Source organism: Oncorhynchus kisutch, unplaced genomic scaffold (genome assembly GCF_002021735.2).
Source record: "Oncorhynchus kisutch isolate 150728-3 unplaced genomic scaffold, Okis_V2 scaffold715, whole genome shotgun sequence".
Lineage (NCBI taxonomy): Eukaryota > Metazoa > Chordata > Actinopteri > Salmoniformes > Salmonidae > Oncorhynchus > Oncorhynchus kisutch.
The window spans coordinates 72,930-98,960 of NW_022262660.1; the positions used below are offsets into that span (position 1 = coordinate 72,930).

Below are 26,031 nucleotides of genomic sequence, written 5' to 3' on the forward strand. Positions count from 1 at the left end.
CAGCTGCGTGGTGCTGTGAAATGTGCCGAACAATTGGGAGCACTGTTCGCCATCTTCTCGCCTTTCTTAGACATTTGCATAGCCCGTTCTGCTTGATTGACTACCATAACCGGTCCAGGGGAACCTCTTTTGTCCGCTAATCACCCGAGGATGGCGGGGGTTGAGCTGGGTGACTGAGGCTCGGAGCTCAGGGCTCATGTGATGGACTCGGCAGATTCCCTTAGCGGAATGAACATTGAAATTTAGAGGGGGAAAACTCACACATGCCGCCGCTTCCATGGAGTCCCATTGGGGCGTTTTCAAACACTCATAGAACCCCCCCTCCTAGACTTGATCCAGACACTTCAGATTGTTAGAGTGGGGAGTTCTCCCTTACCTCAGATTTCAAACAGTTACTGACTCCATAAAGGCTTGTAATGCAATAGAGGCTAATGCGGCAGCGTTTTTCTACATGCGTTACAAGCATCACATCCACGATAAATGTGGAATGAAAGAAAACGAACTTTTCTGAACTGCAGCTGTGATTCAAATGCAGAAGAGAGAGAGAGAGAGAGAGAGAGAGAGAGAGAGAGAGAGAGAGAGAGAGAGAGAGAGAGAGAGAGAGAGAGAGAGAACAACGACAATAAACACGACATTTTAGAAGACAATTTCAGAAAGATTAGCCATGAAATCGTGGTAGGCCTATAAGAGATTGATCATATAGAAAGAGGCCTCTTGTAAAATCAAATAGAAGGCAACAGTCAGTCATTCTTCCACCAGGGAGGGCTACGCGCTGAGAATCATAATTATGCCCAGTCCCCCTGCCGCACTGTTCAATGGCTCTGAGGACCGACTGAGACCGGTCACGGTGATTACCGGTCCCCGGGGGATTTTGTGGCTTTCGTCGGTAATTGATAGTTAGAAATTGTTCTAATTGAATATAAAGTCATGATGGCATAGGTCTAGCGCTCTTTACTTTCCGTCACAGGCTGACTGCGTTGGAGCTTTTTGTGGGGGAAAGTAAAGAGATTTAAATCATTTAAAGGTTATGAATGGTAATGTGCTTTCATTGACATTCACAATTTCCAAAAAACACCATTGGAATGAAACTAGAACCTAGTCATGGATTGTCAAGTTCTGTGTAAAATAATGATTTTGGAATTTGCAAATAGCTTCGTGAAATTGCAGGACATGTATACAGCTATTGTCAACGTGATGAACTTTAGTACCTGCCTATCAGAAATATATCATTATCGGAATTATTATTTCATGAGTCAGTTCAGGTGAGGGAAGAGATGTAGCCTAACATCAAAATAAAACCAAAAAGATGACACATCTATAAAAATGGTTCATTTTAAACGGTAACTAAGGTTTTTTTCCTGAATACTCAAAGCCATCTTTCTCCAGTTTAATTTATTTCCATGCATTGCATTTCAAGCTCTCGGCTGTGCTCGGACAGAGTGTGAGGGTTTTTGTGTGGTCCCGTGGATTGTCCCCAATGGTTGCCCCGCTATGCCAATGAGGGGTTCCTGGTCTCCCTTGCACCTGCGTCGCATCTCGCTGCCTTCAGGAATTCGCTGAGGCCTGTAATCTGCTTTGTGAAGCCAATGAGAGCACGGTTGACTGAGTGAAACTTTCCAACCGCAAGCACCACACACACACACACACACACACACACACACACACACACACACACACACACACACACACACACACACACACACACACACACACACACACACACACACACACACACACACACACACACACACACACACAGGGCCCAGTTCAATGCATGGGGAGTCAGCATGGGGCAGCGCTCCAAGACCAGGCCCAGCCAAATTCCAGCAGAGCTGCTCACAATCACCTCTACCCAGGCTTCACAAGAGCGGAAGACCCGCTGCAGACGGCGGGCCAACTATAAAACCAAAATAAATCACTAACATTATATAGAGCCATCCAAAAATGTTCGCATTAAAATATTTCTGTTTAACTTTTGGCTGTCAGTGTTGCTTGAATAATGTTATATATCTGGCTATATCAGTCAGTCAAGCCGACGATTAAGAAAATTAATATTGACCGAAGCTTTATGTTCGGGCTTTATTGATATTATATATTGAAATCTAATAGATTGTCAACTGACAATATGCAAACCCGAGTTGATGTCCAATATTCATGCCCATACCAAGCGTCTTGTTGGGTCTCATGTGTGCTCTATTGGCCCAGATTATTTTGGAATGCGCCCATTAAGTGAATACCGTTCAAATCAGTGATATGTATTATCTAAACGGGTCTGTATCTAAACTACCTAAATGTTGTTATCAAATGTTTCCCAAGTCTTTATCAGTTGTCTTTCACATTTAGAGGATTCTATTTAGGGTGGAAAAACATCGCGCGCGCGCGCACACGAACACACACACACACACATACATACACACACAGCACAAAACGTCGACTCTTGGAAGGGGCGGAGGATTAAGAGGCTGAAAAATTGTTAAACATGTCAACGTGTAATTGCACGATAAGGCCCTCGCGAGGAATTTATTGGCCCGGTTGCTATTTCTATTCCGCGCTAATCTGGTTTCAGCACATTCGGTTTTTGCAATCTGTCTCCATAATCTCCTGTGACAGAAAGGCAACCAATGGCAGCGAAGAGGTTTTTAGGAGCGAAAAGAAAATATGCGGAGGCGTGATAAAGTGATGCTAATTATCCACATTTAGGACACCGAGTGCAAGAGATCGGGGGTTTACTGGATGGCAAATACTAACGCGCGTTTGAGGCTTCCTGGTGCTGAATGTATCAGTGTCTACAAGATAAGAATACCGCGTGGTGGGGAGATATAATGGTCAGGGCCCTCCGCTGCCTCTCTCTCTCTCACACACACACTTTTCACAAAGAATGGGGTAATTATTGTGGGCGAAATTTTGCAGAACGTTTATTTTGGATTTGGAAACGGTCCATGGACTTGCTCCACTCTTTGTGCGTCTCTACTTTAGATACACGATTAGACTCAAATCAAATGTAGTGGCGATTCCATTGTGTGTAGTAGGGTAGGTTAGAACAACATTTAAATCGATACATGTCATTTCTATCTGATGATGCTTTTAGAAACGCATTTTACCTCTCTTACGTTAAAGATTGGATACCAGAGAACAACTCTTAGACAAGAGGAGTACAAATGTTGAGGATGAATAGTTTGATGACCTATGGTAGTTGAATAGAACAGTGGCCTATAGACTATTATTTGAATTTAGACTAGGGCTGGTTAAGTGTGTTTTGTCAGAGTAACAATCCAGTTTGTACACCATATACAGGAATCCAATCTAAAATATCCCTGTATAAGAAGTGGGATGTAGGATACACTAAAATAGTTCATAGACACTTTTAGATTTTCCAACTCTCAGCCATCATTTTGAATGAACAGCTCGGTATTGACCGTAAGGCCAAATGTTACGGTTATATGCCTGGCTATTGACCTGTTATTAGCCTATAGAGCGCTGACGCCAATGGACTGAAGCGTGAAGGTTCAGAGACGATGATAGAAACGATAAAACGCGATCTGAAATACTTGATTTGATCACTTGCCCACATTTCTATATTATATTTTGTTTAGGACCTGTGTGACTTGCTTCATGGCTGGCGAAGCTTGGGGAACCGGACTGACGTCATGGTTCCGGGCTTCCGGTGCGCAATTGTGAGAGTCTTTGACTTGCCTCTGACCCCGGGGTTAGTTCTTCTGATCGTCTAATCCTTGTCTACCTTACACAAAACACTCTCCACTACTCCGCTCAGTAACACTAATCCCCCATGACAACCAAACAGGCACTGTGCGATGGTGTCTTGACTGCACACTGATTCATTCATCAACTTCAGTAAGGAGGAGTACGCACGGAGTAAATGAAGATATACACACCGATTATTGATCAGTTACTCAGCTCTAATCGATTGTTAACTTGTTATGTCTATCCCCTTAAAACTTCACACTTCATTGCCGAGGTAGGCCTATAGGCCAAGATATGTCAATGGCACACCAGGTCTCCAGACAGATTTAGCTGAAGCTGAAAGGATTTTTTCCCACGTGCGCCTTTACAGCGTCTCTGGTATATACCCTGAAGCAGTGAGCAAGGATAAATTGAGAATGTTAATTAAATGACCAATGAATAATTGTATATTCTTTGTATATTTCTTTGCATCCATTCACATCATTGAATTTGGATTAGTTTGGGATCAAGCCTCGCGTCCAAGATACTCGTCTCTAAAGAAAGCATCCTTGACAAAATAAGCATCTTTACTTATCATTTTTAATCCTCCCACTTTTCAATGAATTTACTTTATTGCACCGCGAACAAAAATCATGGAGGAAACGAGTATCAAAGGTCAATATGACGCAAGTTTGAAAATTCTCTACAAACAACATGTAAAAAGAATGCCATTGCAGATTGCACCATTAGTTAATGATATTGGGCCTATGTTTCTCCATCTTGGCGCACTGATTCTTCCAGTTTGTGTCTGTCATCTACATTAAAATTGCAACAAGTGCTGGAAAAGTTTGAATAACCACGCTTTCTGAAAGTTCAATGTAAATGAATGAAATAAAATGAGAGCAGAGAATATTCCCTCATTTCGTTTATTCCCTCATTTGAATATTATAGTTTATGAGATTATTTTAGACCAATACACGTATTTTTGTACTTTCTTGAAAATGATAATTATGTCAATGAAAAGTAAAATCTTTACGCACATTACGAGATGTGGAAATTACTGACAAACATGAAACAGGGAATGTGAAAAAAAATGATTCATAGTCATATTTGCATGATCAACAAATAGCCAGAACGCACATGTCAAATCATCACAATTGGTCCACAATTAAGTTGACATTATTAGGCTAATTATATGGGATCTTAGAAGAGCAAAAACAGACAGTCAAATAACTTATTTTAAAAGGGGTGATTCTGTCATCAGTAGGCCTAACTAGTGTTGACCGATGGCGTGAGCGTCTTCCTGTTGGTCAAAAAAGATGTCACCGGACAGATAATCAAAAGAAGCCCGTTCAAAAAAATAAAATCAAAACAATAGTCAACCGAGACGAAGTTCCTCCCACGAGACATTAGTCAAGTCAACAGGTGTTGTGACTCGAGCCTGTCTTGTTCCCTTCCTCGCGACTACCACAACGTCGTCCTTTTCTTTAGGTACTAAAACGAAAGATATATGATATATTATTAAATTACATTCAAAGAGCATCTGATATATATTTTACAGCTATTTGATTAATCAGTAATATTAATAACAATAGCATAATGCTAGTAATGACATGCTAATAATAATGATATGCTACATTTTATATATATGTATATATAAACAATTTATGAGCATTAAAACGCTAGTGGGCCTATCTTATTTCAGTGGTCCAAACCAGTTATCACATATCTGAGTATATTTATTCCAAACATGCTGAATACTGATATGATACATGATATTATCATTAAAGCTATTGCTGCTGCACTTCCAACTAAATTAATGTATAGGCCTATAACCCTGTCTGATGTCCTGTCTCGTGCTTAAACCGAGCATCAAACCGTCAAGGTTGTGTGACAAGTAATTACGTCCAGCATTACTAATTCATCCTTATTTACGCATATTTGCCATATGTAATGCACTCGATTTCAGTCACTATACGTTTTATCCCGATGTTGGTTTAGACAGACAACCAATAGAGCCAGCATCTCGTAGATGTTTTGTTATGTAATTTGTTAATCTGCCATCAATTATATAAATATGAATTAGCCTTAACATTGTTAACTCAAACTGTGTCAAGTAGAAAACCTATACAATCCAAAGTAACGAAACTAACACGTTTTTCCATAACCAGTGAAACATCTGGGAAATTTATTTAACTCATACTTCAACGCAAAATGGTTTTCTTTCCTGGCAGAATTGCATTTAGTAAATTATTTACAGTTGCTTATCAATCTCATCTAGTGTTTATTCACAATTTACATGATTTTTTTTTTACAACAACAAAAACAAATGTTTCAGATACAGCAACCCACGTGAAAACGAGAAAACGTGGAATTAATGGAAATCTTGTAAACTTTTAAAAAACATTTTCCACATTCATTCTAATCACACGGTTATCTCATTTAAATGTCCTTATTAACGGTTATGTTTCCACAGAAAATGTAAATAATTCACAACCTAAATAGTCTCAAATCTTGGCATCCCCATCAGTTAGAAAGCAAGTAAACCCAATGAGCAATTAGGCCTACTCGCGTTTCATAAACGTGGACAGACAATACCTCACTGAAAAAGTTCATTTTGTCTAATGTATTCTTATTGTTTTTTAATTAAGATATTCGCCTTCAATGTACAATAACCAATAGCCTGTACAAAGAGATAGCAACATTCTAAAAGAGGTAAATATTTGGTTATGTGATTTTGTTGCGCTATCGCACAGTCATGTTTTTCTCTCTCTCTCTCTTTCTAAATATGTGTCAATGGAACAGTTCCGTTTACCCCTGTCGTGGAGCTCTGGTAGTGCTGCGGTAGCGCGTGAAGTCTACTTTGAACGGACGGGTCACCTGCAGCTTCCCCCGTCGGTAAATACATGCTTATCATGTCCCTCAAGTCCCCGGGACACGGGGCGCGCGAGTGAGTAGAGACGGGAGGGCTCACACTCGGTTCCGATTTCACCAGAGAGCCCAGCGTGCCCATCGACCCGGACGAGGCGACACCAGAGCTCTGGTGCTGCGTGTAGGCGATCCCGCCGTAGCCGGACGGAGAGGCGCTCATGTAGCTTTGAGAGTTCGAGATGGGGCTGTACTGGAGGGCCGACATGTCATAGCGGTGCATGGGCTGGGGGTTGTGCGGGTGGTGGTGGTGTGAGTGGTGGTGGTGCCCGCTGCCCGGGTGCTGGCTGTAGGCGAGCTGAGCCTCCTGCATCATGGCCGCGGCCGCCGCAGCTGCAGCCACCTGCCCCGAGTACGCACCGTTCGCCCAGCCGTTCATGTGCGCGTAGCTGGCAGCAGACGCACCACCGTGACCCCCGGGACTGTCTAACCTCTGTCCGACCCCAGGGCTCATCCCTAGACCGACACCCCCACCCCCTGTCCCGGTAAGCAGCCCACCGGCCAAAGAGTATTTGTCCTTTTTTAACAGTGTCTTGGTCTTCCGTCTCGGTCTGTATTTATAATCCGGATGCTCCTTCATGTGCATAGCTCGTAGCCGCTTCGCCTCGTCGATGAAGGGTCTCTTCTCCGCCTCGGACATCACCTTCCACTCGGCGCCGAGCCGCTTGCTGATCTCGGAGTTGTGCATTTTGGGGTTCTCCTGAGCCATCTTCCGCCGCTGGCCCCGGGACCAAACCATGAAGGCGTTCATCGGTCTCTTTACGCGGTCTTGGTTGACTTTGTTCCCATTGTTTGATCCTCCCGTGTGCCCCGAATTCGTGTTCGTTTGGGGCACTGGGGAGTGTAGATCAGTCTCCATCATCATACTATACATTCACCTGGCGTTAACTTTTTCAACCAATACACGGAAACATTCAGTCACGGCACCTCCACACTGCTGACACACACCGTCACTTGCGCAAATCAATCCTCCCGGAATAAATAAATACAAATGGAACGAAGAAATACAATCCAAAGTAAAAGGTACTTCGATAAACTTTTCCTTCCTTCTCTGTATTAGTCGTTTTCTCCTCTTGTTTTTTCCACATCCAGCTCGATGAAAAGCGTCTCTTTGAGCTACTTTCTGTGCCTATAGTAGTAAAGTTGCGGAGCTTACCCATATGATGCGCGTTGACAGCGACTAAATGAGGTGGTGGTGGCCAATGGCGCTTTAGGAAAGGCGTGATTTGCATGCAGTCTCGCTGTCAGGTGACATAGGAGGGCTAGAGCTACTCACCCGCAAGTAGTGGGTTACCTCCAACTCCCATAAGGGAACGTAAATAACAATAACCTACTTTGACAAGTTTGGTTATTTTACAAAGATTATGGCCGCGATGATAATGCATAGGTAAAAGGACAGTTTTAGACCAAAATTCCCCCAAACAGATGCGCGCGGTCCACAGTGTGACCCCCCTTTCCAAAACAAAGCTTATGTCGAGAATAACATTGATTAGTTACACAAAAATGAATGTAGGCTAGGTCTACATATGCATTTCATAGCCAGGTGATTATATAACTATAATTGGTAGCCTATCTATATTCATGACATGGAAATAATCTTTAACTCGTTCTATTGAAAGATGTTGCTTTAAATCAATTCGAATCATTTTGGGATCAGTACAATATTGAAAAGAAATAGGATAATTCCCATAGCCCATAAAATCTCAGGACAATAAAAAGGCAAAATAAAACACAAGCATATACAAAAAAAAACACAACCCCTACTTGGAGAAATCAACACTAAATGTGCTTTCATTTGGATTTCTCTGTGATAATTTGCTTGGGGTATCTGCAAATAAGAGAAAAGATAGGCCTAGTCCCATTATCAACAGCCTATTTGGAGCCACAGGTGTTTTCCTGTTGTGCCGGTTGCTAAGAAACAGGTGACTGACGCCCAGAGCACGTGCCAGCCGAACCCCTTTTGTCTAAAAGCGGTGGAGGGGGGATTGCTACAATTGACATTGTGCTAGAACCACATGGGAGTTACCCATGATGAGAGAAAGCAATATAGTATTTCTCCTCGATGTACTATTCTGTGGGAGACATTTCTCCCGCTTCAATCTCTGGGCGTTTATAGGCCAAGCAGGGTAAATACAGATAAATTACAACATACAATTCTGAGTGACCTGCCTCATGGTTTTACCTAACATATGGCTTCAATGAACAAAACAAGACTTAAAACTACGCCGTCACTTTACATTTCAGAGATATTTTCATTACGCTCATCGTTTTTTAAAATCGTTTTTTATTTATTATTACAATACAAAGCATGTACATACAAAATACACACAAACCTCAACGACGTCACACCTGCTCATACACACCTGTTCTCAACCCTGTTTTCTGTGCCTCCGCCACATGTCCTCAAATTGCATCATTTTGTTCCTCTCCGTCGCCCACGCTCTTTCAATATTTAGATAATGAAGCATATGATTTTTCCATTGTCTTAAAGATGGAGGATTGGTTATTTACAGTTTTTAAGTATACTTAACGAGAAGAGTGTTGTCCAACCCATCCTGTATCTCACTGCATCCTCATATGACATGTCTTGAAATATACAGGCGGATTATAAGTAAATGTACATTGTAATTTACATTGTAATTGTGGATTATGTCGATTCAAATTCAGCTAATTTCATTAAGGCTATATAATTTGTTTTTGTGTTTCCATAGCCCCATAGCAAAGTCTGTCTATAGTCTATTCACGGGTTGGCAGTCCACCAAACCAATTCCACATCAATCAATTAATTAATGACAGAAAGAAACTCAACCAGTTATCCACAATTTTACATAAAAAATATGATTGTGAATTGTATAACCTATTCAACGTAAAACATTAATGCACAATTAATTATCTAAAATAGGTTTTTCGAACCAGGCCCTGTGGTTATTCAGAAATTATTCACAAATTTACAAGGGCGAATGATTGCAAAACAAGTATAGAGTCCTATTGACCAATACCTTGTTTTATCAATACGTTTTAATTATCGTTGCCAAACAGAGAAGGTCACAATTGACACCGACTATGAAGGAACATCTTCAGGAGAAAGGCTCGGTTCTATCGTGGCAGAGCTTGATCGCCGTCTACTGGAGACTCAATTCGGCGGGTGCGCACATTCCATGAACGCGCGCCGTGGTGCTGAAAGACAGCGCTCGCAGAACTGAAGCACACACACAGTAGTAGGCTACCACACTGCAATCGCTCTCAGTGGTCTCTCTCACACGCAGGCTACTTATAGGCCTGCACTATGAAGAGTCCATATTACAAACAAACACACACCAAAAAGCAGGCTATTTAGTGAGTAATGAATGCTTTATTTTTTATTCACTGATACAGACCTATATGTAAAATAACGAAATACTAACTCTGATCGAAATACCCATTTTTATATTAAAGCCCTTGGATCACAGTGCCAGGAGTCTTTAAATAATGAAGCTGATACCTCCAAAACATTATTCGTAATTTGACGAATTCTGTAACGCAGTTGATAGTGGCAGTATCTGCATATTTACATTCTAGATGTAGCTCGGGTTTACGTAGGAAATTCATGATTTATCAAAGTGACAATTTTTCAGGTGCGATTCGCTGACAATTTGCTTATCCATCCCCGTGTCAACCTGACATTCAGCATTGTAAGCTTGGGTAAATAACATGTTATCTAAGGAGATGTAAAATATACGCTGCAATGAATAGGCAGGCCTCCTTGCAACTGCCACGGCTATGGCAATTTGACACGGTCAATTCCATCTCCACCAATGACAATAAATAGGTCGAATCGGGAATTACATTTGAATTCAACTGACTGAATTGAAAACGGGATTTACCCAACCCTGCTTCCATACATGATGCTAGCTGTCAGTACACACTATCATAGACAAAATAATATTTACACGAATCATTTACATTATAGTAATTCAGCAGACGCTCTTATCCAGCGCAATTAGGGTTAAGGGTTTTCACCTAATCTGAGATTCGAACCAGCGACCTTTCGGTTGCTGGGCCAAAGCTCTTAACCGCTAGGCTGCCTGCTTCCTTAAATGTACCTCCCATTAAATGTGCTTTCCTGCTATTGTTTCTGTAAACATTGAACAATCGATCAAAAAACTAAAATGAAGCATACAAAATACAGATGCATTTTATACCCAATGATTATTATTACTATTATGATTATTATGTTACTAATGGGCTATTATTATTACCCTATTGTTATCATATTACTATGGCCTACGAACACTTTTCAATAATGATTAAATTAATGATTTCTGTGCTTTTTATCGATTCAAATGCAAATGAAAAGGTCATGCTAATTAATGTCTGTGTTCCTGTTCGGGCTGAAAACACATCAGTTTGGTAAATCAGTTTCAAAGTATTTTCCAAGTATTTCTCCAAAACCAAAGTCTGTTTTAAAAAAGGAAATGTCTTTGGCATCAACATTTGGAATTAGACTGAGTAGGAAAAATCCTCATCATATTTCTGAATGCTTTACTTATTCTGTCAGTATTTAACCATTGACAAGAGCTTGTTCCAAAACCTTTATCCGATGCTGCTAAAGTGCGGTCTCTCCGTTTCATCCCGTCCCTAAAGTGCACGTGGAGTGTCTCTTGAACTCGCGAGAATGCGCGGCTTTAAACGGTCAACATCTGTCAGGTGCTTCTGTCGCCTCTCAGCGAGTTTTGGGAAGATAATTGGCACGTGGGGGCGGGCGTGGATAGCAGGGGCGCATGCTACTATGTTGCGAGTTTTAGCCTACATCTGTCTGTTGCTCTATTCCGTCCTCCAACACAGCGCGCATCATGAACATCCACAATATAGGACAGACCTAGAACATTTGCTATTCTTAGAACTTTAAATGTATCTGTATTTAAAAAGAAATGTATTTCCATATTTAAAAAATGTTCACGTTTCTCTTTATTCGAGTTTTCTATGGATTTTAAACCGATATTAGGACGAACTTTATTGTTAGAATTTATCCTGTCTGGGCACTTACAGTATGTTATTACAGTTACACATTGCACACCCATTATGACTATATTACTCCAAGCAGCAAGGTACATATTCACGCGAAACATAATGCCCCCCCCCCCCCCCCCCCCCCCCCCCCCCTCACACACACACTAATGATGCCATTATTTGTGGCGGTTTGTCTGTCATTAGGCTACTTCATTACTCATTAAACATAACAGACTGGAGGAAATAAAGGTGTCTTTTCAATGGGATCCAAGTCATGTGAATTCTAGCTCTATAGTCTCACTCTAAAGAATTGTTGAAAATATTCCCATCTTTAAAAAAAATGTTTTTACAGGAAAAGAAAGAAATCTAATTAAACTATTAATCAGTGGCCTTGATGGGCATGTCCAACGCAAATTCACTCACACCCCATACTAACAGGACACGAGAAGCAAATCAAATAATTGAAATATCTAATGGACAATTAAAAATAGTTGTTTCTCTCGAAATTGAATTTCCGTGGGTATTCAAATCTATCTGACAGCTTTTCGTGTCTTCCTTCTTGGTTCCTTCCCTGCCGAAGGATGAATGAAAACAAATCACTGGTGTGAAGACAGCTGGGAGTTGGGGAGCTCGACGAGGGAGCCGGAGTACCAACTGTATACACCATCTTTTTCATCGTAAGAAACCAGCCGATTCATCCTATTCAGCTCGACTGTTAGGCTATACGTCTGTTTCGTCCCTGTTGGGAATTTGTACGATGTTATTATCATAACATAACCTCAGACTATATGGGTTACAGTCATTCTGTATTTTGTGACAGGAGATTATCCATCATTTCAACAACGTAATGCTCAGGTTTGCAACTGCAAAAAATAAAAACGGATATTTCAGTAACCTTATATTAATGTAATTGTTACATGCTCTGAGAATATCAAGAGACAAATGTCTTGGAGCCTCTAGTCTTAACATTCTAGAGCTCCAGTAACTGTTTTCTTGGTACCGTCTTCACTGGGTTTATGAATCAACAATTCCACCTTCTCCTCTATAGGGGTTCCTCTTTGTTGATAAGTGTTTGCTTACTGTTTGTTGATAAGTGTTTATTTCTTGTTGTTGACATTTACAACCCCTGGCAGGTGATGGCAGTTAGGTTTAACATGTCTGCAATCTGTTTTTAAATATGTCCCGTTGTGAAAATGACAGTCATATGCTATTTCCTTGGGGGCTAAAAGTCTCACATGTCTCTATCACATTCTGAACTGAAGCAGACTGAATGTGTATCCCATTATCCATATACATTTATAGCCTTGTTTGGTCCACACAGGCCCATGGCATTTGTCCATTTCACACAGGAGACAGGAGTTATAGAAATATAACCAATAGACGTTTATCTCAAGCCTTCAAGGTACTTCAGTGAGCTCACAGTCCACTCACTGAAGTACCTTTTACCCATCATGCCTCATGTTGAAGGGATAGTTTCACTTCAGACTACGCACAACGAGAGGTTGTGCTTGACACAATTCGCAAATAGTGAATTATCACTTTATAATATGGCCAATTCCTTTTTGACAACTTATAGGATGGACTGCTCCAATGGAGTTGGTGATGTTGAAATTCTCTGGTTTCGAAGCCTTTTCTCATGCCTCCGGGCCTATTTACAGGTACCAGTATGAGTCTTTAGTTTGAGTACATCTTTGAGTGCCGTCAATGTCGTGCTGAAGAGCATTGATCATAATACTCATATTTCCATGTAATCTTTATTTAGCCAGGTTAGACTCCCTGAGAGAAAATACATTTTCATCAGAGAGCTGGTCCGTGTAGGCTAAAGCACACAGTTCTGCTTTTATGTCTGTCGCTACACTTTCCCGTCTCGATCAAGGCCTGCGTTGTCGCTGTTCAGAGTACTCAGTGTAATGGTCCCCCATGAAGCGCCTATCTACTGCTTTGTTGCTAAGAGGCAGGGCATTTGGGGTCAGGCCTGGAGGCATCTAGAAAAGAGGGAGACAAACGCGTAAAAGCAGGAGTGGCCTGTTCCGTCCCCAACCATATTCAGACACATCAACCCTCACGAGCCCCCTCTAAAAGCCATTGAACAAATGGTGTTCAAGGGCACCGTAAATCAAACAGGGGAGCAGCCCCTGCTATTAGGGTCAAAGAAAAAAAGCCACAGTTGAACCTATTGCTAAAGGTTCCTCTCCGTGGTATTATCAGTATGTGTCAATATATGTAGTACGGAACAAATAGAAAATACACAGCTCTAGCAACACCATGTTTCACTGTTAACCCAACATGGTGAAGCTACTGCAAGTGAAGAACACCTAGAAATCCACTCGATTCTGAGACCTGTTGTAGACTTGGATTCATCAAAAGTTTCCAAGTCTACAACAGGACACTTAAAAAAAAATGTGAAGGTCCATTCTATTAAGTGTATTTCTATGTTCTGAGAGTGATGCCTATTGAGCCCTAACATGGAGCAGCAGCCACCCCCACCCCCGGCTCTCATTGGAGGATCAAAGCACCCTGGATAGATAAGCACACGGGGGATGTTCACAGCTCTCTTCTGCCTCTCTGGCTTCACCCCCCCTGTTAGCTGTGGAATCTCTAAGCCCACAGCCCCAGCGCCCTACACAGCCTTTCTCTCCCCTGTCTCTCCCCTGTGTTGTAGCATCAGCTGAAGCTCCTAGAAACAACATGTTAGCGCCCGGCAGGGGCTAATGGCATCAAAGGCCGTTTTCGCAGAGCAGTTTGTGTAAGCTTGCTGTCGCAGCAGATGTCAGCTCCTGCTGGATTTAAGAGCATTGACAGGGCTGAGAGTGAGAACATGTAGGCCCGTAGCCAGAAGACATGTTGTTGTCATGGACACGGCTCTCTAATCTTAACATGGGTTGTATATGTTTAATTGAATTCTTGGCAACACTTTATATGAAGTTTCCTTCTTATTGTACTCGGTTCATCTACACTACATATATACAGTGCATTCGGAAAGTATTCAGACCTCTTAACTTTTTCCACATTTTGTTACGTTACGGCCTTATTCTAAAATAGATTAAATTGTTTTTTCCCCCTCATCAATCTACACACAATAACCAAACATTTTTGCAAATTTATAACAAATTAAAAAAGGAAAGTATTCAGACCCTTTACTCAGTACTTTGTTGAAGCACCTTTGGCAGTGATTACAGCCTCTATTTTTCTTGGGTGTGACGATACAAGCTTGGCACAACTGTATTTGTGGAGTTTCTCCCATTCTTCTCTGCAGATCCTCTCAAGCTCTGTCAGGTTGGATGGGGAGCATTGCTGCACAGCTATTTTCAAGTCTCTCCAAAGATGTTTGATCGGCTTCAAGTCCAGGCTCTGGCTGGGCCACTCAAGGTCATTCAGAGACTTGTCCCGAAGCCACTCCTGTGTTGTCTTTGCTGTGTGCTTAGGGTCGCAGTCCTGTTGGAAGGTGAACCTTCACCCAGTCTGAGCAGGTTTTCATCAACAATCTCTCTGTACTTTGCTCTGCTCTTCTTTCCCTTGATCCTGATTAGTCTCCCAGTCCCTGACACTGAAAAAACATCCCCACAGCATGATGCTTCCACCACCATGCTTTACCGTAGGGATGGTGCCAGGTTTCCTCTGGACGTGGTGCTTGGCATTCAGGCCAAAGAGTTCAATCTTGGTTTCTTATGGTCTGAGTCCTTTAGATGCATTTTGGCAAACTCCAAGCGGGCTTACATGTGCCTTTTACTGAGGAGTGGCTTCCGTCTGGCCACTGTACCATAAAGGCCTGATCGGTGGAGTGCTGCAAAGATGGTTGACCTTCTGGAAGGTTCTCCCATCTCCACAGAGGAACTCTCGAGCTCTGTAAAAGTGAAAAATAGGGTTCTTGGTCACCTCCCTGACCAAGGCCCTTCTCCCCCGATTGCTCAGTTTGTCTCTAGGAAGAGTCTTGGTGGTTCCAAATTTCTTCCATCTAAGAATGATTGGGCCACTGTGTTCTTGGGGACCTTCAATACTGCAGAAATGCTTTGGCACCCTTTCTCAGATCTGTGACTCGACACAATCCTGTCTCGGAGCTCTACGGACTCCAAGACACAATCCTTCGACCTCATGGCTTGGTTTTTGCTCTGACATGCACTGTCAACTGTGGGACCTTATATAGACAGGTGTGTGCCTTTCCAAATCATGTCCAATCAATTGAATTTACCACAGGTGGACTCCAATCAAGTTGTAGAAACATCTCAAAGGATGCTTAATGGAAACAGGATACTCCTGAGCTCATCTTTGAAGTCTCATAGCAAAGGGTCTGAATACTTATGTAAATAAGGTATTTCAGTTTTTGTTTTTATACATTAGCAAAATTTCTAAAAACTTGTTTTCACTTTGTCGTTATGGGGTATGTATGTAGATTGATGAGTATGTAGATTGATGAGGAAAAAATATAACTTAATCAATTTTAGAATGAGGCTATAACTTAACCAAATGTGGAAAAAGTCAAGTGGTCTGAAAGCTTTCCGAATGCACTGCATGTACAAATATTGTGGAATTTGTTTGAAATACTGCCAAAGCTCATATGCATCAGGTTCACAGTTGAATTAGTGAAAGCAATTCCCCAAGGTAAACTTGTAGCATGTTACTTTTGAACCATTCTGTGGTTTCAGATCAGTGCAGATAGAGAACAATGGAAGAGGAGATGAGGCCTCGACACTACTACTGAGATACAGCCTTGATGGATTCTGTCTGTCTGTCTGTCTGTCTGTCTGTCTGTCTGTCTGTCTGTCTGTCTGTCTGTCTGTCTGTCTGTCTGTCTGTCTGTCTGTCTGTCTGTCTGTCTGTCTGTCTGTCTGTCTGTCTGTCTGTCTGTCTGTCTGTCTGTCTGTCTGTCTGTCTGTCTGTCTGTCTGTCTGTCTGTCTGTCTGTCTGTAGTACTTTGGTAACGAAGAATCCATACACTTTCCAGCACATAGTAATCTAAACAGATCAACACTTGACTGGTTCCACACCTGTTCTTGGACAAGGACCTTAAAAAGTCACTACATAGTGTGGTAGCAACTGAATGTGACTGTGGCAAATTCTGAGTGTGAATTGAACTCAAAGTGATCTGGTCCATTTATGAAAAAGTTAGCTGTAAAAATCTTTTTTTTATTTTTAACAAAGCACATCACAAAAACTGGGTTTAACCACTGCAACAGTGGCCCCTTGAACCTAGTACTGTCCACTAAAAACAGGACAGAAGATCTTCTCTTCCTGACTCAAGGTCAACTCTCCATGTACCATCAAAGTGCACGTAATGTATCTGAAAACATTGTTCATGACAAAAAGAAAATCCCAGTGCTTCGTTCTTCATGTTGAGCTTTCTGTCCTTGTTTATTGAACTACATATCCAGTAAGGTCAATGTCATTCTATGGCTTTTGAATTGTTTAGATAGATAGATAGATAGATAGATAGATAGATAGATAGATAGATCATGTCATCTATGTAGGACTGAAGGTCTTGTTTATATACTGTATAAGTACACCAGTATGTTAATGCAGTATTTACACAGAATATGCCGATATATACTGTATTTCCAACTCAACCTGTTTTGCAACCAATACATCGTACAATTTTCACCTAAGGGTTTCATATAATATAACTGAATTCTTAAATAGATATTGTACTATAGCAGGGGTATCCAACTCTGACCCTATGAGGTCCAGAGCCTGCTGGTTTTCTGTTCTACCTGATCATTCATTGCACACACCTGGTGTCCCAGATCTAAATCCCTAATTAGAGCGGAACAATTAAAAAATCCAGGGGAACTGGCTTCGAGGTCCAGAGTTGAGTTTACGGGTACTATAGTATGGCCACTGGTCATCTTAAAATGTATATTTATTCACGAGCTGTTATTTGACAGTCGTCCATTAATACCATAGATGTACCCTGAGAGTTCAGAAAGATCCAGCCTTCAAAAGGAGCTTCAGGTGTTCTTTCTATAATAATCTGACACCATACCTTCAGAATGCACAGATATACTAGGGAGAGTGAGAGTTGAGCCAAAGGGTTAGTTGAGCCACCCCTTGTTTCCAGGAAACCATACACAAAATGAATCATGTGACCAAATGTTTAGGAAGAGGTCATCATTTAATGGGGACTATGAAGGAAGTACCTACATGGAAAAAGTCATAAGCAAGTTAGGTCCAACAACTAATTTTGACAAAGTCAAATGAATTTCTTGTGTTATAGGTTTCATTACGCTGGTATCTAAACCAAAGTAGATAGTTTTAAGATTGTTTTATACATCAGTTGGGGTCTCTATAAGCTATAATATGAGGTCCTAAACCTAGAATGAATGTGCATCCTTGTAGCTGTGTGGGCTAATATAATCAAAATGTTTGAGACAATGGCCACCATACCACCACAAATCAGGATTATATTTGGTCAGCTTTATGCATAATAAGGAACAAGGAAGGAAGGAACTGAGTGGAACTGAGGAACTGAGTGAAAGAGAGGCTACGCGAGAGTAGCAGAGGCACACAAGGTCTTATCTGATGACATGAGGTCTGAGCATGCATAAACATTGCAATCATTTTGCAGACCAGTTTCATGGGCTTAGTAGCCTCAGATGTGGAGAACTTGCCTGTGAATTGGCAGAAGGAAACAACACCCCTGTCCCAGACAACTGGTCACAAAATGGAAGGGTAAGTGATGTTGAACAGAGAGATCTATCTGAGAATGTAGGCATACATTTAAGATATACAATATACCTCATCCCCATTCCATGAATTAAACGTTGACCTACCAGCACCATCACCCAGTGCCACAGGACATCATCACCCACTTACCCCAAGGCGGCTCACCTTACCCTATACCCGGATTAAGTTTTGCCAAGAGACCACTTTCTTTGACATCCTTTTCAAAACAGTCATTTTTACATGAATTCTGATTATTTCCAGGGACACAACAACCTGAAATATATGTAGATATCTTTGTTAGAAAGAATACTATATTTCCCTTGATGGAGTTCTGCTGAATGTAAAAAATAGCTCATCTTTCCCCATACTCCCCTACAGAATATTCATTTTCCCCTCCAATTTTTACTAATTTTCTAATGTTGTTACAGAAGTGCTTTTTGAGGGGCTGTTAAGTATTGTCTCAGTCGTTCATCAATTAATCACTACACCTTCTTTGATTGATATGTAATGAATGTGAGGGCTTTTTAGCAGTTCACAGACATCACTTAGCGGAGCCCTGTTAATGGCACTGCCAGCTAGCTCTTTACATTTAATAACCCAGCATCTCCAAGCACATTTATAATTAGACCTCATGTCACTCATTACTCAAGTAATAGGCCGCGACCATAATGGGCAGAGAACGAAGCACCAAACTAGGACCGAGAGTCTTTCTGTCGACGTCTCGTCACCCTGGGTCAGAGGCTATATTAAAAGCTCTTTGCACTCAGAGAGAGAAGGCATAATGGTTGCTATGTGCCAGTCTGGAGGGGAGAGAGAGAAAGTATCCCTGTTAACCACTTTGCTGCTTACATGCTTATTAGCTAATGCACTTTTGCGGCATCTATTAGTCCGACCACTGCTCGGCGGTTCGGTTCGCTCTCAGCGGGAGTGTGAGAGAAAAAATGGGGAACATGTACGGTCGGATTTCTCAGAGTCGTCTCAGGATAAATTGCCAGAAGGCCCAGTTTTGGAGAAAATATATTTATGTCATTATATATGGATATATGTCTTGGAAAACACAGTATGAATATGTCTGTCGTGAGAAACGCAACTGTAACTGCTATAGGAAAGTGATATTTACTCCCTGACTGCAGTGCCATTCTCAGTTGAAAATCGGCGCCAGACTTATCTTAACTTAAGGAGCACCACAGACATCTCAAAGTTGAGTGTGAATCGCTCTCATCGCCTGTCAACACTACCTGTCTTACCAACCAGACCTGTGTCCAGAAACACAAACCCAAACCAACAACACTACCTGTCTTACCAACCAGACCTGTGTCCAGAAACACAAACCCAAACCAAAAACACTGCCTGTCTTACCAACCAGACCTGTGTCCAGAAACACAAACCCAAACCAACAACTGAACACTGCCTGTCTTACCAACCAGACCTGTGTCCAGAAACACAAACCCAAACCAACAACTCAACACGGTCTGTCTTACCAACCAGACCTGTGTCCAGAAACACAAACCCAAACCAACAACTCAACACTGCCTGTGCTACCACACCTGTGCCCATTCACGCACACATTAAAACCAAAACCCCCAACCAGAGACAGATACTCCAAAGGCCTCACTCTGGTTGGCCCAGCGGCTACCACACATCTCCAGGGCATCTGTCACTATGGTACATTATGGTACATTGAATTTCAATGAGGGACTCTTCACATCAAAGCTCTGCTTCTATTATGATATCATCTCCCGCATCGCACCGTAATGCTTATTAATTCTGCACCCCTTCTCACCAGGCCCGCACGGTACGAGCTACAAGCTAGAGAGAGAGAGAGAGAGAGAGAGACTGAGAGGGAGAGCTAGCGATAGGAGCGACGAAGCTCTGGCAGCCTAGCATTTAATTTAATTAGTCCAGCTGGGCTCTTTCCTTTCCCCTGGTATTGTCAGTAGCGCTCCGTACTCCGTAGCTAACACAATCACTGATTGCTTTTAGATAGGCAGAAATATGATTAGGGTTTTGGGGGGGCAGATGGGTGGTGGTGGTGGTTACAAGGGGACAGAGGACTGTATGGGTAAAGCCTTATTAGTTTCATTTGAAATCTGCAGATAAATAGGAAAGTTTTGATTTGTTGTGTAATGAGATTATGGTTATTAGGAGGAGGGCCCTGGCGAAGGCGACCCTGGCGAAGAGGGATTAATGGAGCATGAAAGGATTATGAGCGATGATACACCACCGACAGGATTGATGTCAATCTCACTGCCCCCTTTCCCCCTCTACCCTTGTCTCCCCAACCACAGCCACTTCCTCCCCAAACCATGCTATCACAATCCCACCTATATACCTCAAACCTACGGTAACTACAGAGTCAAAGAATACAGCAAAATTGGTATGAGATTTAGATTTAGATTTAGACACGGGGAGAAAGTGAACATACTACTCACTACCCACAAGGGTAAATGCGTCAGGGGTATCAACAGTGCTGCCATTTAAACCCACGCATTAAACGGGATTGAGAAAATGTCTGTTTATTCAACGAAGGCCAAAGATTGTCCATTTTTCCAGCCCTTCTGCCAGCCTGGCTATCCCAAAAGAGCTAAAACAGCTGACTATTAAATAGTCATTTAGCATGCCCAGCAGCTAGCAACAGCAGTGACAGCAGAGTCTGGTGACAGTGTCCAAAGCTGGTAATCTCATTTAACCCCCTCCTGACTGCGCTGCAAATTGGATCTGACACGGTAACAACACAAATAAAAAGCTGCGTTTCCCCCTGACCTCCGCTTCCTCCTCCGTCAGCCCACTCAGCCTACTCCTCTTCCCCTGGTGCCTGGGGGGCTGGGGCCTGGGGGGCTGGGGCTCTGGGGGGCTGGGCCTCTGGGGGGCTGGGGCTCTGGGGGGCTGGGGCTCTGGGGGGCTGGGGCCTGGGGGGCTGGGGCCTGGGGGGCTGGGGCTCTGGGGGTCTGGGGCCTGGATGGCTGGGGCTCTGGGGGGCTGGGGCCTGGGGGGCTGGGGCTCTGGGGGGCTGGGGCCTGGGGGGCTGGGGGGCTGGGGGGCTGGGGCCTGGGGGGCTGGGGCCTGGGGGGCTGGGGCTCTGGGGGGCTGGGGCCTGGGGGGCTGGGGCTCTGGGGGGCTGGGGGCTGGGGCTCTGGGGGGCTGGGGCATGGGGGGCTGGGGCCTGGGAGTCTCTCCCTCTCTCCCTATATCCCCTGGGCCAAATTAGGGACTCAAACTCACCTTTCTTTCTTTCTTTCTTTTTGCCCTCCTCCATTCCTCCTCTCCCCTTCACTCCATCGTGTTGGAGTGGATTTGAAGTCCCAGCCCCCCCGTCTGTGTGGCGGCCACTGTGGGCCCTTTCCTTTGGGTAAATAAAGGGCCTGGGAGGCTGGGGAGTGAGGCTGCAGGGGACTGGTGTATGTGTGCTTGCGTGTGTGTGTATTTTCATGGTGTTCCCTGTGGTGGGCCTCAGAGCGGAGCTCGCTGAGCAGGCCCAGCTGGGTGGCTCTCTTGCTATCACCACTCCAGACTCCTCTCATTCTAAATGAGGTCATCCTTCCAGCATTCTAAATGAGGTCATCCTTCCAGCCAAGACCTGCTGGTTTCAAAGCTCTTTCTTTTACACCTGCCCTTTCCTTCCCATCCTCACAACTCCTTTCTTTCTCTCTGCACTCCTTTATTTTTTCATGAGCGGCCCTTACTGCCTCTAAGATGCCTTCAGAAGCCGGGGAGGATGAAAGCATGCCCTCTGGTTGCCATTCTCATAATGTGACCTTTAAAGTCATTTGGAAATCAAGATATGCACTGATTCATCTTTAGGTTCATTTTTTATCCACATGATCAAAATGCATCTTTTGAAAAGAATAGACTGAAGTAACAGTAAGTAGAGTATTTATTATTGAAGCAAAACGGAAGAACAAGAGACTCTTAGATATGCTTAGAATAATATAGTTCGTTTCAGTTAACCAATACCTATTTTCATTAAATACAAGATTGATTAAATCATTGTATACATTTTTAATAATTTGTTGGCTCCTAGCAGCCACTTAATGCAATAAATCACTCAGAATTGAAACAGTTATCTTTCTTTGAATCATTACAAATCAATGACAATAAATACTGTGAACACGAAGACTGGACTAACACAGAGCGGCTATAAGAATGTAGTATGTTATGGGTTTGTGATTTACCCATAGAAATATTACAGAGAAGGAATATTTACAGAGATATTAATCAAATACCGTTAACAATCACAGACATATAGACCGGTAGAAAGGAGTCATTCCTCCTTGTTGAAAGCATGCACCTTTCCTAATCCAGAAGGTCTACAGCAGCACCTAATCTAGAAGGTCAACAGCAGCACCTATTCCAGAAGGTCTACAGCAGCACCTAATCCAGAAGGTCTACAGCAGCACCTAATCCAGAAGGTCTACAGCAGCACCTAATCCAGAAGGTCTACAGCAGCACCTAATTCAGAAGATCTACAGCAGCACCTAATTCAGAAGGTCTGCAGCGGCACCTAATTCAGAAGGCCTACAGCAGCACCTAGTCCAGAAGAACTACAGCAGCACCTAATCCAGAAGGTCTTCAGCAGCACCTAATCCAGAAGGTCTACAGCAGCACCTAATCCAGAAGGTCTACAGCAGCACCTAATCCAGAAGGCCTACAGCAGCACCTAATCCAGAAGGTGTACAGCAGCACCTAATCCAGAAGGCCTACACCAGCACCTAATCCAGAAGGTCTACAGCAGCACCTAGTCCAGAAGAACTACAGCAGCACCTAATCCAGAAGATCTACAGCAGCACCTAATCCAGAAGGACTACAGCAGCACATAATCCAGAAGAGCTACAGCAGCACCTAATCCAGAAGGTCTACAACAGCACCTAATCCAGAAGATCTACAGCAGCACCTAATCCAGAAGATCTACAGCTGCACCTAATCCAGAAGATCTACAGCAGCACCTAATCCAGAAGGAGTACAGCAGCACCTAATCCAGAAGGACTACAGCAGCACCTAATCCAGAAGGTCTACAGCAGCACATAATCCAGAAGATCTACAGCAGCACCTAATCCAGAAGGTCTACAACAGCACCTAATCCAGAAGATCTACAGCAGCACCTAATCCAGAAGATCTACAGCTGCACCTAATCCAGAAGGTCTACAACAGCACAGAATCCAGAAAATCTACAGCAACACCTAATCCAGAAGGTCTACAGCAGCACCTAATCCAGAAGGTCTACAGCAGCACCTAATCCAGAAGATCTACAGCAACACCTAATCCAGAAGGTCTACAGCAGCACCTAATCCAATGTCAGAGATCACTTGATTAACTTTGAAGAAACAGTCTCTCTTAACCAAACCTGTCAAGACAGGTCAAGACCTTGTCACACTCTCCCTGCTCGTCCAACACGCTCGTCCAACACACTCCAAATTACCCCCCCTCTCCTCACCCCCAAGACTGTCAATTACCCCCCCCCCCCCCCCCCGCCCAAGAGGAAAGAAAAAACATATACCTGCTGCTCTTTAGGTGGAGGGGGGGGGCCCTTTCCATGGTGCCCAGGAAATTAGGGATGAAGAGTAGGGAGAAGAGGAGGAGTGTGACATCCGCTCCTTGTCTTTATCCAGGTACTTTCTGGTTGTCCATCACTTCTTTCCAGTAACCCTGGAGACAGCTGGCCAGGGGGCTACGGAATGGGAGACAGCCTGCCTTTCCTTATTTCTCCCATCTGCCTACCTGCGTCCTTACCTGCCTCCCTCTACTCAGAGTGCCTGCTTTGCATGCTTGCTTGCCTGCCTGCCCAACCCTGCTCACCTGGTTCTCATCCCTGCATACCTGCTCTCCCGTCTCCGCCGCCTACCTCGCTGGCTCTTTTCCCCAGCCTTCCATGCCTGCCTGCCTGCATTGCTGACTCTCCTCCCCAGCCTTTCATGCCTGCCTGCCTGCCTCGCTGGCTCTCCTCCCCAGCCTTCCATGCCTGCTTGCCTGCAACGCTGGCTCTCCTCCCCAGCCTTCCATGCCTGCTTGCCTGCAACGCTGGCTCTCCTCCCCAGCCTTCCATGCCTGCTTGCCTGCAACGCTGGCTCTCCTCCCCAGCCTTCCATGCCTGCTTGCCTGCCTCGCTGACTCTCCTCCCCAGCCTTCCATGCCTGCTTTCCTGCAACGCTGGCTCTCCTCCCCAGCCTTCCATGCCTGCTTGCCTGCCTCGCTGACTCTCCTCCCCAGCCTTCCATGCCTGCCTGCCTTGCTGACTCTCCTCCCCAGCCTTCCATGCCTGCTTGCCTGCAACGCTGACTCTCCTCCCCAGCCTTCCATGCCTGCTTGCCTCCTCTCCCTGCCTGCCTGAATCTCCTTCCCTGCCTCCCTATCCTGGCTCTCTGCTCCTCCACACTAACCTGCCCCTGGCTCTCTGCTCCTCCACACTAACCTGCCTCTGGCTCTCTGCTCCCGGAGCTGAATGATCCATGGGTGGGTGGGGGGAGAGAATGCAGTACAAGGGCGTGTGTGTAGAAGAGAAACAAAAAGCCTTAAAGTGCCACTATTTTGATTCGCCCCCTTTTTAAAATGACTTCCAAAGTGTTGATATCTATTGTGGGGAATAATGGGGAATAATGCTGAACAAAGCAGAGGCAGTCTTGGCCAATATTCACATGGCTTATACAGACAGGGCAGCCACAGTTGTACATTCAGGGGCCAGAATGCTCCTATAAAAGATGTATTGGAGGGGACTATAGTGCTCATTGTGCTGCCAGTGTCAACAGAGCGGACGCTGGGAGCTGGATGGCATGTGGGAAACAGAGAGGAGCTTTATTCTCCCAGTTGAACCATTATCACGGGGGCTCTGGGGCTGTTTCTTTTGTTGTTTTTTTGTTCTCCCAGGGTGCATTGCTGCACGCCAGACACAGAGCAGCAAGCAGGAGGGAGGTGGGGAAAAATCATTGTCATATTTTCTTTTACAAATCCCAATTTAAAAAATTCCGCCATAAATCGACAAAGTTTTCTTCTGTCATTTTCATTTGAAGAAAAGCAGGATGCAATTTTCTTTTTGGGTGGGAAATATTTTCTCTCAACCACTTGGGGGTATTGCATAATGAGGAGAAATACTTCCATTTAGTATGGTGTAATTAGAAGTCATGGGTTGTTTGGAATGCTTATAGCATACCTTATAACGCACTATGGGGTGACAGAAGTATAAATTCATCTGTAAAGTGTTTTCTACTTTGGCTAAGAGGAAGATAAATGATTTGTTTTGGTGACATAATACATTGTATAATAGCTGACCGGGATAATATGTGATTTCATTGCTCTGTGGACGTGTATCATGTTTCATTGAGCGCACACGGACACACACAAGGGAAGAGCCACTCCAAATGATAGGATTGGCCTGGTTTAATTTGGGGTGTAACCTACGACCTGCCCCGTGTTCACTTTTCATCCCTGCTTTTCCTCTCTCTCTCTCTCTCTCGCTCTCCTTCTCCCTCTCTATTTGCATCTCTCTCTCTCCACTTTCATCCTCTCCTCCCCCGCCTTTCTCTCTCTTTCTAGCCTCACACCACTCCTCTCTCCACTGTCAATATCAACCACACCGCTCCTCTCTCCACTGTCAATATCAACCACACCGCTCCATTCATCCCCTCTCAACCTGGGAGACATGCTACTGTTTACACTAGATTATATTCCCCCAACGCAGGAACGGAACAAAAACACTCCTCCATTATCCTCACACCGCTGTGGCAGCAGCCTTGAGAACGGGGGGATAAACAAATAAGCCCATGGCGGCCAGAGAAAAGCAGGTCA

At 43.7% G+C, this 26,031-nt stretch overlaps 1 protein-coding gene and 1 long non-coding RNA gene across 2 annotated transcripts in view; both read right to left on the reverse strand.

Moving 5' to 3' along the window:
- LOC116361483 (uncharacterized) overlaps nucleotides 1–24,728 on the reverse strand; it is a 40,655-nt gene extending 15,927 nt beyond the window's left edge. The window contains exon 1 of the long non-coding RNA XR_004207615.1: nucleotides 23,750–24,728. This is a non-coding gene — a long non-coding RNA (uncharacterized LOC116361483). The remainder of the gene's footprint in view (nucleotides 1–23,749) is intronic.
- On the reverse strand, nucleotides 4,354–7,835 carry LOC109890366 (transcription factor Sox-1a-like). Its single transcript, XM_031815959.1, has 2 exons — nucleotides 6,497–7,835; nucleotides 4,354–5,175 (listed from the first exon to the last, which is right to left on the reverse strand). Exons 1-2 carry the CDS (start codon nucleotides 7,481–7,483, stop codon nucleotides 5,146–5,148), a joined length of 1,017 nt encoding a protein of 338 aa, XP_031671819.1. The 5' UTR covers nucleotides 7,484–7,835; the 3' UTR covers nucleotides 4,354–5,145.
- Nucleotides 24,729–26,031: the final 1,303 nt, after the last annotated feature.

Excerpts from the sequence above, each read along its gene's own strand:
- LOC109890366 (XM_031815959.1), bottom strand. The coding sequence starts at position 7,483 with ATGTATAGTATGATGATGGAGACTGATCTACACTCCCCAGTGCCCCAA. Across the intron at positions 5,176-6,496 it reads ACCAGAGCTCCACGACAGGG|TACCTAAAGAAAAGGACGAC; the intron begins GTAAACGGAACT and ends CTTTCGTTTTAG.